Genomic DNA, 15,073 nt, shown 5'->3' on the forward strand with positions numbered 1-15,073 from the left:
TGTGTTTTGTTTCTGTCTGCTGCAGGCATAGCCTGTAGTTGTAAAAGGCATAAAAATAAAATGTGTTTAGGTGTTTTCTCCTGTTTTTGCCTGCTTTGAAACTATTCAGAAGCTTGCTTCTTTCTTTGGTAGAAATCTTCATTCAAATATTTGCTGAAGTGTGACTTGCCTTGAGCCTCTTTGTTCTTTTTGATTTACACAGGCAAACACACACACATGTGCAAACACACGCCCCTCTTCTGGGACTGTTGATTTAACCCTGCATATTTGTAGAGGAAACAAACCAAAACAAGACCAATGCACAGTATTCATAAAATTCATCCCATTGGCAGTGCAGATAGCCACTATGATCTGTCAGCTGATCATCTGTTTCTGTCCCTTGCAATACATAGTGCAGTTTTTAATACAAGACACCTTGCTGGGTAGCTGTCATCGGTTAAAACGCAATGTGCTATCTGTGAGAACAGCTCCAGATCATGCTATCAGCATAAGATGTATTGAGGGGCAGTGATGAATGAACCACTGTTGTGAATTAGGGCCTGATGATGTTTTCTTCTCTTTTCGCTCTACAGAGCTCTTCTGTATCTCCCTCAGCCAGTTTCAGAACAGCAGAAAAGCACAGAAATTCAACAGATTACTCTTCAGATAGTAAAAAACAGAAAACAGAAGAGAAGGAAATAGCAGCTCGTTACGTGAGTAGATTGTCTGCATTGTGTATTGTTGAACTTCAGTGTTCCTCTGTAATTCCACCAGATTCCTGCTGCATAACTAATTTTAAAATTGAGGATCAAATTTTAAGTGGTTCTTGCTGTGTACCTCTAATGTCTCTGCTGGATTAAATGTTTTGGTGCATACAACTGATACTGTTTTTAACAATATAAATACAAAGCACCTGGTAGTTGTATGACAATAGTGCTGAGCTTTAGTTAGGCTTGGACTTGTTAGTGAAGTCTAGCTTGACTTCATAGTGCAGTGCCACTTTGGGTGAAGATTTTGAGCCTGTGTCCTTCTCCACCAATGTGAAAACTGGGAAGAATGCTTTATTTGTGGCAGCCTGCTAAGCAGAAGCCCTATAGGTGACCAAAAGACTTTGTGTTACCACATAAAGCTTGGTAAAAGTGAATGGTACATTTCAGATTTGTGAGCAGCCTTCCTCGGTTTTCATACTTACTAAGAGACATTGGGATATGAAATAAAAGATTTTTAACACATTGTGATTTGTCATTACAGGACAGCGATGGTGAAAAGAGCGATGACAACTTGGTAGTTGATGTTTCCAATGAGGTATACACAATGGTGGTTTTCCTACCTTATAGAAATGGTGGTGAGGGTATCTTCAGTGGTTTCTGTGCATATTGGTTTTATGAAAAGGATTATGGCATTTGCCTTCATAAAGGAACTTGAAATGCCTGAGGGAATCCAGTCAGATCCTCTTTCTTTAGAATACAAATCAGATCTGTAACACTTACTTCTACAAAGTACTTCTTGTTTCCCCTGTGAACAAAAAGTTCTCTTGAGATATTTGAAGCCAGCCCAGCACAACAGAGGGGATGCAGCTTGTAACAGTGTCTGTCTTTTCTTTCACTCTGGCCATGACTTCGTGTGTGAACCCTACCAGGTCTGCCAAATGCATCAAATTTTTTCAATCGGTCACTTGAAAAAAGATGTTTACTTGCCTGTTTCTATATCCATAGATTTTTGGCATTATTTTTCATAGCTAGTGGCATCAAATTTTAAGACTTTAAAAAAAAAATAATTGTCCTTCATTATGCCTCTCAATTTTACAATTGTATCAGCTAAATCAATTAAGAATGGAAGGATTATGTCACTTCCTCTGACAGATCTTCATTCCAATTTGAGGACTGCTCGAGACAAGAACTAGTGGCTAGTGTGAAGTTTTTATGCTAACCCATATTCCTGATATTTAGGATCCTTCTTCTCCCCGTGGGAGCCCAGCACACTCTCCACGGGAAAATGGCTTGGACAAGACTCGACTGCTGAAAAAAGATGCACCAATTAGTCCAGCATCTATTGCATCCTCTAGCAGTACTCCTTCCTCCAAATCCAAAGAACTTAGCCTTGTAAGTGCTTCAAAATGCTTCTGACCCCTGATCATATGCTGAAATACATGCTTACCAGATTTCTGTCTGGACACAATTTGTATTTCCACAGCTATCAATAAAGCACTGTGAAGCATCAATTTAATATTAATTTAATTTATCGTTTCAAGGGAGTCTAATAAAATAATAGAAAGTCCACAGTCTTTTTTTGGGATATGAAGAGGTTATTTTCACTGGTGGTGTGGGTAGATGATAGATGTGGTGTTCTGAGAGATATTCTTTTCCTCCCCCATATGAAGAACTGTTATTCTGAGAATAAATAAAAGTACATAGCGGTTTCTTGAGCTGTTTTCCTGTGCTGTGGTTTATAGCAAATTCAGTTCCCTGCTTGGATGTGATTTGGTTGTTAGCTTTGTTTGAATTACCAGGCTATATACAACAACAATAATTTTTATTTTCTATCTAAAAAGTAATCTGTCATTTACAAGAGCCTTCCTTGACTTGCATCGCAAATCATAATGCAAAAGAAAAGAGCTGCCTGCAAGAGGTGTTCTTTCCTTTCCTGTTTGTGACCACAGTTAATCACCTGCCTTAGCTACACAGTAATTCCCCTCTCAGTTCTTCACAGGACAGGATATGCAATTATTTAAAGAAATAAAATAAATAAAAAGAAAGCTTAAAGTGATTGTAGTGCTCAGGAAAGGTGATGGAATGACAGGTTCAGACCTGGGAGTCAGTGGTGTGTCTGATGAACAAGCCTGTCACAAGAGTAGCACTTCATACCCATCACTGTCTCCATCTTGTGTTGCTAGCACCACACTTGGGTTTGAGTAGTTGGTCAGTTCAGGGGCTTTTTTTCTGCTCTTGTCCATCCCCCACAGAAAATCATAATCATAGTGGGAGCAGGTCCATGAGCATAATGAGACCACTGATGGATTTCACATGTGCTGTCAATTGTCAGATGGGCAATGATTTTCAGTCATTTACCTCATTCTGAATCATACAGATGCTCCTGATGAGAAAAGCTGTGAATTTGGCTAATTACCAAAGCCATTCTATCTTTTTCAGTGTCTTTGCATCTTCTCTTCATTACCAGGGACTGTTGAAACCCAAACCCAGAAGCTAAATATCACTAATATCATGAATCACTGACCACTAGCTATAAAGGTAAAATAATTTACAAACTGTCTTCCTTTTTCCTTCTTGGTGATTAGAATGAGAAATCTACCACTCCTGTGTCTAAATCAAACACCCCAACTCCACGGACTGATGCCCCAACTCCAGGCAGCAACTCCACTCCCGGACTGAGGCCAGTGCCCGGCAAACCCCCAGGTGTGGACCCGATAGGTTAGTGTCCATATATTTCAGTGGTGTGAAACAGTGACCATTTGTCCCTTCTCAGGCTCCCTTTAAATCTGTGATGACAAGTCAATATGTTACAGTTGCTTAAACTGGGTACTGAGGTGGTTCTTCAGCACTGTAATACAGTGTTGTGTGGCTTTCCTTGGCTGGCTGGCTGGTTGTTTTGGTTATTTGTGGGGTTTTTTGCAGTTTTCCAAACTCATATTTCATCTGATGTCTCTAGAATGCCTTTGTGACTTCTCACTTTCCCCTCTCTTCTTATAGCTTCAGGTTTAAGGACACCTATGGCAGTACCGTGTCCTTACCCTACTCCATTTGGTATCGTGCCACATGCTGGTATGAATGGGGAGCTGACCAGCCCTGGAGCTGCCTATGCTGGTCTCCACAATATTTCCCCACAAATGAGCGCAGCAGCTGCAGCAGCAGCAGCAGCAGCAGCTTACGGGCGATCTCCAGTGGTAAGTGTTTGCCGTTAGTGCATTTAGTTTTGAGAGCTGTTTATATTAAGTATAAGACCTGTGGGGTTAACTCTAGTTCACTCACTTTGTGGTTTGGGGAGTATGCTACGGAGAACATGAATTAAACAGTCTTCCTTTGCCTAACTCTTACTTTAATACACCTTTTTGTTTTGCTTGGGGAAAACTATAGGTTGGATTTGATCCACATCATCACATGCGAGTCCCAGGCATCCCTCCTAATCTCACAGGCATCCCAGGAGGAAAACCGTGAGTATCAAACATTCAGCTTTAAAAGTCAATCATCTGTTGGAAGTCATGTTCCCTTGCTGGTTGGAATTCCCCTTAGCTACTGAAAACTATTGTGTGAATAGAAATAAGTATAGCTATTCAGCAAGAGCGGGAGAATCACTGTGTAATCTTAAAAGTTGCATTTGTAAATTTGTTTTGAAGACTAATAGCAGTCGACATGGACTGGGTGATACAAAGTAAAGGAGACAGAAATAAATGGAAAAGGGAGATGAACTTCAAATCTGACTGATTGGTTGTTTATGGAAATGCAAACTGGAATGGGATCTCAGCTTTCCATCTCTACTGTACTCTGCTTTTCAGTTTAAAAAAATTATTTCTTTGTTCACAAAAGCCTTGCAATTACTTGCAAGCTTAGCAGCTGTGTGCAGAAAAAGGAACACTGAAATGTTTTGTTTGATTGAAAATACTGGAAAGAATTATTTTATGATAATATTCAGATTCATCCTTGATGGAACTGACCCGTATAATGTGACCTGCTTTACCAGGCTTTTTGATCTGTGAGCCTTGGAGGAAGAATTACAGACAAAGAACCTTGTGCTCACATTCCTCTTGAGGTAGAGAGGAGAAAAACTAAAGCAGCTACACAAACCATATTGATCCAGATTTTCTGTAAGGTTCATTCAGTTCCACTTCCTTGTGACACTTCTGGGAGACTTTGACCAGTTTGTACTGGAGAGTTTGACGGTCAAGCAATGTTTTTGCCAATCCTTCTCAAGCTCTTTTATGTGTGAACATGCTTCTGTAGGAGTGGTTGGGGTTAGTCACACACTTGGATTTGTGTGAATAAATGCATACACTTACCTGCCAATGAGCTTGTAGACACATGGGATTAACAGTGTATGGTGACAAGTGGTCAGGCCTAGTGCCCATACGTGTACATACATCACACAAATCATGAACCAGGTCCAGATCTCTCAGGCGTCACACACTGGTAACCACCTTGATTTACTTTTCTGCTAGTTGTGCCATCCTGTTAGGTGAATGCATAAGGCAGGTATGGAAATCGATGTACAGCAGCTTGCAGACCAGCTGTTTGCATGAAAAATTCTGTGGGGCAGAGATCTTCACCCGTTACATACAGTGGAAATGTCTTGATGTAATGTTCAAATGCTCACTGGATTTAAGTTCATCCCTGATGGAGTCAGTCACCTGGAAAGAAGTGTCACTAGATCTACTAGGCTTTGCTTGTTGTGATGAGAGAAATGGCAATTGCCAGGGTTCAGAGACCTCCCTGCTTGCATCTCAGTTCTGTTAAAATTGAGAGGAATAAAACATGAGGCAAACTGAAATCAAATCAGTTCAATTCTGGTATGTCTCCAAGATTTTTAAATGTTGTTGCTGTGTTGATGTCTATTTTAAACATTTAAATGTAACTGTCATTTGTCTACCAGTGGGCCTGAAACTTAAAATCCGTGGTTCTTTTAGCATGATTGTATTGACTTTTCTTTGTTTTGAGTGTGATAGTTGTCACATCTTCCAGGATTGTTATTTTCTGATTTACTCCTTTTTTACCTTAGAGGGAAATTTGTGTGAATTCTCTGCACTGTTAAGTGTCCTGAAACAGAGTGGGCAGCATATGGTACATTAGGGATCTGGCCCCTAGTAACTCTCTTCTCGCTTTGGTATTGTATCAAACTCTTGAGTGTTGTATGGTCTATAAATAGGAAAGATAGCTAATGCATTTTGTCCTACTGAAAATTATTGATCTAGTATTAATGTACTATGAATCTTAAATGACAATTTCAGCAGTTTAATTGTGAATACTGCCTTCTTTAGTCACTTTGAAGCATCAATTAAGGAAGTGAACTTACCAAGTATTCTCGTAAAACAACTTCTTTGTGAGCTCTTCTCATCCCACCATTGTGACAATGGATTTTTCACAAGCATTATGATGATTTTTTAGGTCTAAGGAAATGAAAGCCTTCCATTAAGCATGCCTTGATATATATAGGTGAGCCCTCTTACAAATTTTGTGTTCTTGTAATAGATGTGGTGTATCAGGTAGCATCTCAGAACAAGGCAATTTCACAACCTAACTATTCTCCCTGGAAAATACTTTGAGATAAATCTGTTGATAGGTTATTCACAGGTGGCATAAGTGGCAATCACACAACACATTCTTTCTCAGCAAGAGGCCTGATTTTGGCAAGAGAAATTGGGACTCATAGCAGTTGTATTGGGTCCACAAAAAAACCCCAAAAAAACCACAAACCCAAAACAACCCACAAAACAAAAAAAATTCCTTTGCAATGCATTTTTGCTGGTCTGTCATGTCAGCTGTCAGCAACTGTGCCTTGAGGACTTAACTCCTCAGTGTTGGCGGAGGTTTCACTGCACCCTTAGGTACAGTGCTGACCAGTTTTGCTCAAGGGGCCCAGGACCCACAGTACATTCGGGACAGATTGGCAGCAGTTCAGCTGAAGCTGCCACATAAGAGTCAGTAAAGTGAGCAGCCAAATGTCCCCTGGCATGCAGCTACCCACCGTGCTCTGGTAGCAGCCAGCCAACTATTTCTGTCTTCCAGGGGGCTCTGACCCAACCTTCCTTCCCTTCTCTGCATGCAGTGATATCCCCATCCAAAACTGAGTGGTGTCATATAGCCTCACTCATGCCAGAAATCATTGTAATGCGAGTTGTAAAAGCTCATTTGATTGGTGCTTGACTTTTCACATTAAAAGCTGAGCACCTAAGTTTGTGCTTTGAAGGCCATGCTATAGTTAAATAAGTATTTCTTCCTTGCGTGATTAAAATACCTGATATGAGCCCAGTTGAGTAGAGCATAGTGCTAATAACACCAAGGTCATGTGTTCAGTCCCCATACGGCCATTCACTTAAGGGTCAGACTCGATGATCCTTGTGGGTCCCTTTGAGCTCAGAATATTCTGTGAAATAACTGTGAAAAAATTGAGCTAAGGGCACAACCTGAATGCCTGCAGTGGAAACACATCTTTGATTCTATTTTCCTAAACAGGCTTGAAGCAAAATTCTTTAAATCACCCCCTACAATTTTTTTTCCCCTCAGAGCATACTCATTTCATGTAAGTGCAGATGGTCAGATGCAGCCAGTTCCTTTCCCTCCTGATGCCCTCATCGGTCCAGGAATCCCTCGCCACGCCCGTCAGATCAACACTCTGAACCACGGGGAAGTTGTGTGTGCAGTTACCATCAGCAACCCCACGAGACACGTGTACACGGGTGGGAAGGGGTGTGTCAAGGTCTGGGACATCAGCCACCCTGGCAACAAGAGCCCTGTGTCTCAGCTGGACTGCCTGGTAGGTGAACAGCAGCATACAGCACTGAAAGAAGATAAGAGGTTGTGTTAAGATTGCGGTCATACCACCAAGGTGTATAGGGCAGTGGGTGTTTGGTTTCTGTTGTGGTATCACAGGTTGGCATTGCCTTTGTAATTTTGTTGTTTCTGTTAGAGCTGAGGTTGAAGTATGTTCCTCACCATACTTGTGGGGTTTTTCCCCCACAATGAATCAAAACATTTTTAATATTCTGAAAGTGTGGTAGGAGAAAAGATCAAAGACAGCACAGCAAATATTGTTTATAAACTTCGACATTTGCTGGCAATCTTAAAGCTTGTTGATATCTGATCTTGCTAAAAATTGCTGTCTTGCAGCTGTACTCTCTGAGAATATTGGGGGATTGTGTCACATATTTTGTGTCTCTGTATGTGTATGAATGCATTGACCTGTCTTAATGTGGCAATTAAAAATATCCCTGAGTGTTATTCGCAAATTATTCGAATGTGCTAACAAGATGAACTATTGTTAGCAGCTTTTCTCTTGTCATTTACCAGTTCTTGGTAAGATGTTGCTGCTTGTTACAGAGGCAGTAAAATGAGAAATGTGCAGCACGTGTAGACTTATAATGAATTGCTACACAAGTTGCTACACAAATGAGGAAAATTGCCCAAATATTTTCCTCTGACATCTCCTAGATAGTGGCAGCAAGTCTCACTGGAATGGGAAGGGGGAAAGTGTGCAGGGAATTTGGTACTCCCCCATGCCGAGAGGTTAATGTGCTGAAATAAACAGAGTATGAAAATACAACTTTCTACACCAGCTGTCAAATTCAGCTATCTTGAATTGTTTTGGGCTGGGTTCAGGTCTTTGCATTTTGATGCTAATTAAGATTAAATATCTCTCACTACTGAATTTTGTAGATCAAGTTGAAGTACTTCCCTAATGTCATGTAATTTTCTGGCATTAATACACTTTATCATTGTCATAAGTATAAATGGCTCATTAAAACCAGGAGGGAATACAATACTTTTATGGATTTCTGCTCTCATGTTAATGCTGTTTTCTTTCCTCATGAGTAATCTCTTGATGGCTTCTGTCTCCACAGAACAGAGACAACTACATCCGTTCCTGCAGATTGCTCCCTGACGGCCGCACCCTGATTGTTGGTGGGGAAGCCAGCACGTTATCCATTTGGGACCTGGCAGCTCCAACTCCTCGCATCAAAGCAGAGCTGACATCCTCAGCGCCTGCCTGCTATGCTCTGGCTATCAGCCCTGATTCCAAGGTCTGCTTCTCTTGCTGTAGCGATGGCAACATTGCAGTGTGGGATCTGCATAACCAGACTTTAGTAAGGTAGGTCGACCACACTGGATCATCAGGTTGTGAAGAATTATTTAGGCACAGCCCTAAATGCAGTTTTGCATATATAGTCTATTTTCTCCATGCATAGATGCTTCCAGTATTTTGTTGTTCAGCATAGCCATGGTAATACCTTGACAGAAGTATATATAATTATTTATAGGTTTTGAGAGTTTCATAGTTCCAGGCCTTTTGAGCAGCCCATAACTATAATTCCCTAAATATCAGCTAATGTCAATACTGCAGTAGATTCCTTGAACAGATGGTTTTCTTTGCTTCCATGCAATACGCTGCTCTCACTCTAATCTCTTTAATCAGAGGTCCAGCAAATAATGTCTTGGGTAAAGATATGTGTAAATCACTGCATTGCAGACTTAGCCTCTTAGGAGTATGGGTTGCTGCTCAACACTGATATACAGTAGGTTAAGAGCTGGTCACACAGAGCTTCTCTGTGCACTACACCATGTGTATGTTGTTATATGTAATACCAGTGTGGCATGCAAAGTCAAGCCCTCCTGATGTTCTCATTTAGACTGCTCTTTTTTTTTTTGAACTTCAGTGACCTGTGCATTTTTCTTAAACTAAGGTAATTTTGCTGATCATGCTACAGTCTTCTGAGGGGAATGAGTATTTCAAGTTGAGTAGTGGGTATCACACAGCCAGCAGCAAAGATTTCCGGAGTACCCGATTCAAAAAGTGTTCTTTTTGAAATCAAATTAGCACTTGGCTATCTGGCCTGATTGCATCATCAACTCATCACAAAACTCATATGATTGTCCCAGAGTTTATATTAGTCCGGAATTGCTGTTGGAATCTCAGTTATAACTCAGGGAAAGAAGGTATTCTGTATTTTTGCTCAGAATGGGCTGATCTCCTTTCAATACTTTCAGGCAATTCCAGGGCCACACAGATGGAGCAAGCTGTATTGATATTTCTAATGATGGCACCAAACTATGGACAGGAGGCCTGGACAATACAGTCAGATCCTGGGATCTCAGAGAAGGGAGACAGCTACAGCAACATGACTTCACATCACAGGTTCAGTCTCAGAACCTTTGGCATGTTAACAAAATTTTCTCATGGTTTTTTAAGACAAACAAGCACTTTTTAAAATTTTTTTCTCCTTTAGAAGCAAAAAAGCAGGCTCAAAGAGAACTCCACAGAATTTTTCACTTAGTCTCATACTCCATGCTCTTTTTTTTTTTCTTTTGTGGCAGCTAAATGTCTTTCTGGATTATGACTATTTGACAGATTAGTACCTCTCCCATGAGAGTAACGGAAAGTCTGTTTTATAAAACAAGTGCCAGATTAAAATGTTCCTCTCTGCAATCTGTTCCCATTTCTGTAGATTCAAGTTCAAAAATATTTTATGAAAATATTTTTAAATGCTGTCAGATATGCTTGGACATTAACTTCAGTACTTCACTATTGCAGTTTTGATAACATTTAATAGCATAGTTTTGCAGCTGTGTTTGCATGAACTAATTTATCTTGATTACTGTAGTAATTGGATTATCATGTTTTTAAAACTGCAGTAGACCAAAAATGTGAGTTTGCATAGTGCTAACAGTGTAGCAAGGGTCAGTTTTGAATATCTCAAGCTCATTCCTTTACTGATTGAAGCATGTGCTGTGCTAATTACAGATCTTCTCACTGGGCTATTGTCCAACTGGTGAGTGGTTGGCAGTAGGAATGGAGAACAGCAATGTCGAGGTGCTGCATGTCACTAAGCCAGACAAGTATCAGCTGCATCTTCATGAGAGCTGTGTGTTGTCACTCAAGTTTGCTCACTGTGGTAAGCAAATCTTTCTATATCAGTGTTTCCCTTCATGAAAAATTCATTCAAGGTTACCTTTAAATGAAAGTGCAATATAGTTATTTAACTACAGAGTATAGTTAAAAATTAGGTATTTAATTTAAGTATTAAGGTTATTTAAAAAACTCTATCTAACTGCTTTTTTCTATGTACTGTTTATTTTGTGATGGAACATCATAGTGCAACCAGATGAAAATGTTACTGTTCTTTGGATATGTGTGAATGCTTTGTTGTTATGATCATCTGTTTCTTGAGGTATATTCCTTGAAAACAAAATGCAGCAATAACATTTAAACAATCTGTTGCAGGCAAATGGTTTGTAAGCACTGGAAAAGATAATCTTCTTAATGCTTGGAGAACACCTTATGGAGCCAGTATATTCCAGGTAATAATCTCCTAAAAGCTATTTTCCACATACATTAAAGTGCAGTAGAGCTGCACATCTCAGGGTCTGTCAGTAGCCTAAGGAGTTTTCAGGTGGAATTGCAGCTAATTACTGCAGTCCTTAAAGAGTTGTCTGTAATTAGAGAAAGAAATGCTTTTGTCCTTTTTAATATTTCACCAATTCAGGTCTTACAGTAAAGTAGCCCTTTAATCCAAAATTGTTTAATACCGTTCTTTCTCACCTTCTTCTGCATATTGGTGGAATACAGTACCCAAGTCATGTCGTTAGGTGAACATTCACTGAAGGTCCAAAATGTAGCTAAACCAGTAGAAATCATGTTCAACATGATTTTTCTTGGATGAGATGTGTTGAGGGATTGCACTGGCAGACTCCTGAACCGAAAACTGAAGCGATATGAAGGGGCCCCTTGAAGTATAACCAGAAGCTGTAACCTATCTATAGTCCCTCTGTGCCCAGTTTTAATGGCAATTCAATGCCACTAGGGAAAAGTGGGATTTTTTGACATGTCATCCCATTCTTTCACCTGCAGGCACCTCTAGGTTGGGAATTTTTAAATTAAATTTAACTGTTCAACTGGTTCTATTTTAAATGGCCTGGTCTCATGTGTAGCAATGCCTGCCATGTCTCCACTTTTGGGGACAGTGCAGTTTACCTTGACATGAGAAAGGTAGGGTCTAAGTTCTCCTAGTAGAGGCTATTCACTTCTAGAACCACCCCTCACAGGCAGCCCAAATCATCCTAACAAGAGCACATCCCCCTTAAAAGTGATGTTAAAAACTCCAGTGCAGCTTTCTTGATGAGGGGTAGATAAGGAAACTTCTGGTGCAGTGCAACAGGGGTGTCTTTGCCAAAACACAGCCTGATTGGGAACTGTTTAACTCTTGTGGTAACAGGCAGAAAATGATGTGGACATATATTATGTAAAGAAAACATGCACTGAAACAGCGAGGTAAATGTGACAGTGCATACACTTCATCTTAGAACAGACAGAAAAGCCAGAGTAGACAGAACTACTGCAACCTGCTGTATCCTGTGTCCCACCCAGTCCTACACACTTGTTGTGTATCCTGTTCCACGACAGTGTCTTTTCCTCTTTGCATCCTCTGTAATAATGTAAATCCTTTGTGCAAAGCTTTTGTCTTCTTGTGTTGGGGAAGTAGTGAAAGGAGACACAGTTTCTTCTGTGGAGTCTCTTTGTTTCATACCTGTGGGTAGGTGGGGCTTTGTAGTGAATTTCTTGTTTACAGCAAAGGAATTGGAAAGAAAATGGGTTTTCATTCATTTTTATGCAAATCAAATGCAAAAAATATTAATAAATGCTCATTCCTTGTAAAGTATATAGAAAGGACTACTTCTGTTTGTTTGATTGATAGATTACCTCTAGGTCCATAATATTTATTTCCCTTTCTACCACTGCTTTATTTTACAATAGATCTTTTTGTGCAACAAAAGATTTATTTAAAAAAAATTTGCCACTCTGGTACTGATATTTAAATGAGCTTTTCATGTATTCCCTATTTATAAATTCTTCTAAATAATCTTCAAGGCCTTCAGGATTGAAGGATTGGAAAGATGTAATTTTCTTTTTCCTTTTCTTTTTTCTTGTAGTCCAAAGAATCCTCATCTGTGCTTAGCTGTGATATCTCTGTGGATGACAAATACATTGTCACTGGCTCTGGGGACAAGAAAGCTACAGTCTATGAAGTTATTTATTAGAGACAAATCTGAATGCAGACAGAACTCCTTCTCCTAGCACTTTGCTGTATATTCCTTTTTTTTTTTTTCCTTTCTAAACTGAAAACTTAAATGCTCATCACAGTTGTGGAATTTATTTTTACCTTCTTAACTTGCTATTGATTTGTGAATGTTCATTAAGAGCTTGTGATACCAAATTGTCAGATATCTACTTGGAAGAAGATGGAATAAGCATACTTAACAGTGACCTTGACTCTTTAATTATGTATTATAGCTGTAATGTATTTATTTTGTTTAAAGAAGGCTTTCTAACAATGAACTGACTAAATAAAGCTGTCTGGCCCGGCTTTAGTTTGCAAGATGCATTGTATACTTGTGTTTTTGCAGGTGGATAAATTGGGGATCTTGGAGAAGGATGTTCAGGAGATAGTTAAAATTACACTAAATAGACTTGTAGTTTCTATTTAAAAAAATAAACTTTGTTATATTTTTTAGTCCTGTTCTTGGATGAGACCTCTAAGTGTTATTACAGTATAATTATTTGGTGGGAAGATGCTGTATCTTAACTATTTTAGACAGTCTTCAAAACTTAGGAAATTGCAAACTGTAGCCAGTGATCTACATGCCTGTGATGAATGGCAAATTCAGTTCACATCTAAATTAAATTCACTTAAAGTAAGAATGTGCTAATTTATATATTTGCAATGTTAATATAGCATCTTGTGTACAGATTTGTTCTCAATGCTTTTCTGTTGATAAACATAAAGCATTTTGGTGTCAAGCTAGGTTTTTTAATATAAACACCTCTCTTTGTTATATTGTAGAGAGTACAATAAGTTGCCTCAAAGAATCACCTTTGTTACTTCTGGAAACTTTTGCAATGTTTCCTTGAAAATGGGGATATGTGTCTTTGGGCAATTTTTCAATTACAAGAGATTATGAAAAATATTTGATATGTTCTTTGGAAACTGCACTGAAATAAGAATGGATGCCTACCAATATACAAACTACAAAAGCAATGACCTCTGAGGTAGGATTTACAAGAGTACTCATTCCAACATACACGAAGGAATGGATTCTCTTTGGGATAAGGACTTGCTTTGTTCGCCAGCAGTTCAATCCAAGTCTTGATTGGATGTCCCTAAAACAGACGCAGACTGAGCCATTGTGCCAGAGACAACATGTTATCTTTTTATGTTGTTGTTGTTGCTGTTAAACTATGATCTGTGACTTTTTTTTTTTTGAATGCTTTAAAAAAAAATCTTTAAGTCTGTGGATCTGCTGATGTACAGTGCCTTTGCTGCTATGGATCAAAATCAAGAGACCCGTGTAGATAAATCTTATTGTATAAGTAGAAAATTACTTAATTTCATACTAGAAATGGATTGATGCTGCAAGTTAAAATGGACTGTTTATTGAAGTTCCAAATGTGGTAGCAAAAAATGGTGTCTTAAGTGCTTAGTGTTTGATGTCATTAACAGTTTCGTAATACTCTACATTGTAGAAAGATTTTGATACTAAACTGTGTCATTGTACATAGTTCTAATGCATTGTATTGACCACCAGTACTTCTATAATGGTAGATTATTGTTTGTGCATTCAGACTTTTAAGCATTAAACATAAGTAACTTCTAAGATGCATTTCTCTGTTTTTTTTCCCCTCCCTAATTGTCGTGTGTGTGATAATTAGTCTCAGTCACACGTGCAGCCCTTCAGTCACAGAACATACCACTACAGATACTTGCAGTTTTGCCACTGAGACACAATGTAGAGTTTCAGCTGAGGGGGGGGAATCAATGAATTCATAGTTTCTCAAGTTACCTGACTGCACTGATTCTGAACACTTGGAGGCATCAGACTTCGGCCATGTCACCTAAGAGTTTGCCACTTCCCAATTGTGTAGTTTCCCATCTGACAAATCTGTTGTCTCGTACATTGGGAGAGAGTGAGATAGAGGACCATCACTGCTCACATGCCTACCGGAGTATGTGGAGCTCCGTGGGATTTGGGAGGGGTGTAGCACTGCAGCATCACACCAGGGTTTCCTCATCCAGACCTGTTCATGCTCACAGACAGGCTTCTCTCACTGACATTTGGGTTTAGATCAAGGATTTAGTCCAATTTCCATGAAGTTAATGGACACAAGTTAAAGTGAGCTAGGGCAAATTATTTATACACTGTTGGGAGGGGCAGCGGAGGGAGGAGTTATGTCTGTACCAGGAAAAAAGGAAATTGATAAAATCCAAGGGAAAATTTGAATTTTTTTGTGCTATGACCCCTTTCTGAAAAGTGATGCTGTGCATGGTGGAAATCCCCAAGCATGCAAGCCTGCCATGCTATGATGTGCTGGCCTGTGT

At 39.4% G+C, this 15,073-nt stretch overlaps 1 protein-coding gene across 3 annotated transcripts in view; it reads left to right on the forward strand.

Annotated features, from left to right (window-relative positions):
* Nucleotides 1–14,351, forward strand: part of LOC138103196 (transducin-like enhancer protein 4) — a 98,264-nt gene extending 83,913 nt beyond the window's left edge. For 2 of the 3 annotated variants that reach the window (XM_069001300.1, XM_069001301.1), the window contains exons 9-20: nucleotides 573–692; nucleotides 1,231–1,284; nucleotides 1,929–2,081; nucleotides 3,275–3,407; nucleotides 3,687–3,880; nucleotides 4,071–4,147; nucleotides 7,212–7,461; nucleotides 8,546–8,793; nucleotides 9,690–9,837; nucleotides 10,444–10,594; nucleotides 10,924–11,000; nucleotides 12,630–14,351. In XM_069001300.1, the coding sequence (XP_068857401.1) occupies nucleotides 573–692; nucleotides 1,231–1,284; nucleotides 1,929–2,081; nucleotides 3,275–3,407; nucleotides 3,687–3,880; nucleotides 4,071–4,147; nucleotides 7,212–7,461; nucleotides 8,546–8,793; nucleotides 9,690–9,837; nucleotides 10,444–10,594; nucleotides 10,924–11,000; nucleotides 12,630–12,737 (1,713 nt within the window). In that variant the 3' untranslated portion in view covers nucleotides 12,738–14,351. The remainder of the gene's footprint in view (nucleotides 1–572; nucleotides 693–1,230; nucleotides 1,285–1,928; nucleotides 2,082–3,274; nucleotides 3,408–3,686; nucleotides 3,881–4,070; nucleotides 4,148–7,211; nucleotides 7,462–8,545; nucleotides 8,794–9,689; nucleotides 9,838–10,443; nucleotides 10,595–10,923; nucleotides 11,001–12,629) is intronic. The other variant, XM_069001302.1, reaches the window with a different exon arrangement.
* The last annotated feature ends 722 nt before the right edge of the window (nucleotides 14,352–15,073 follow it).

Source organism: Aphelocoma coerulescens (genome assembly GCF_041296385.1).
Source record: "Aphelocoma coerulescens isolate FSJ_1873_10779 chromosome Z unlocalized genomic scaffold, UR_Acoe_1.0 ChrZ, whole genome shotgun sequence".
Lineage (NCBI taxonomy): Eukaryota > Metazoa > Chordata > Aves > Passeriformes > Corvidae > Aphelocoma > Aphelocoma coerulescens.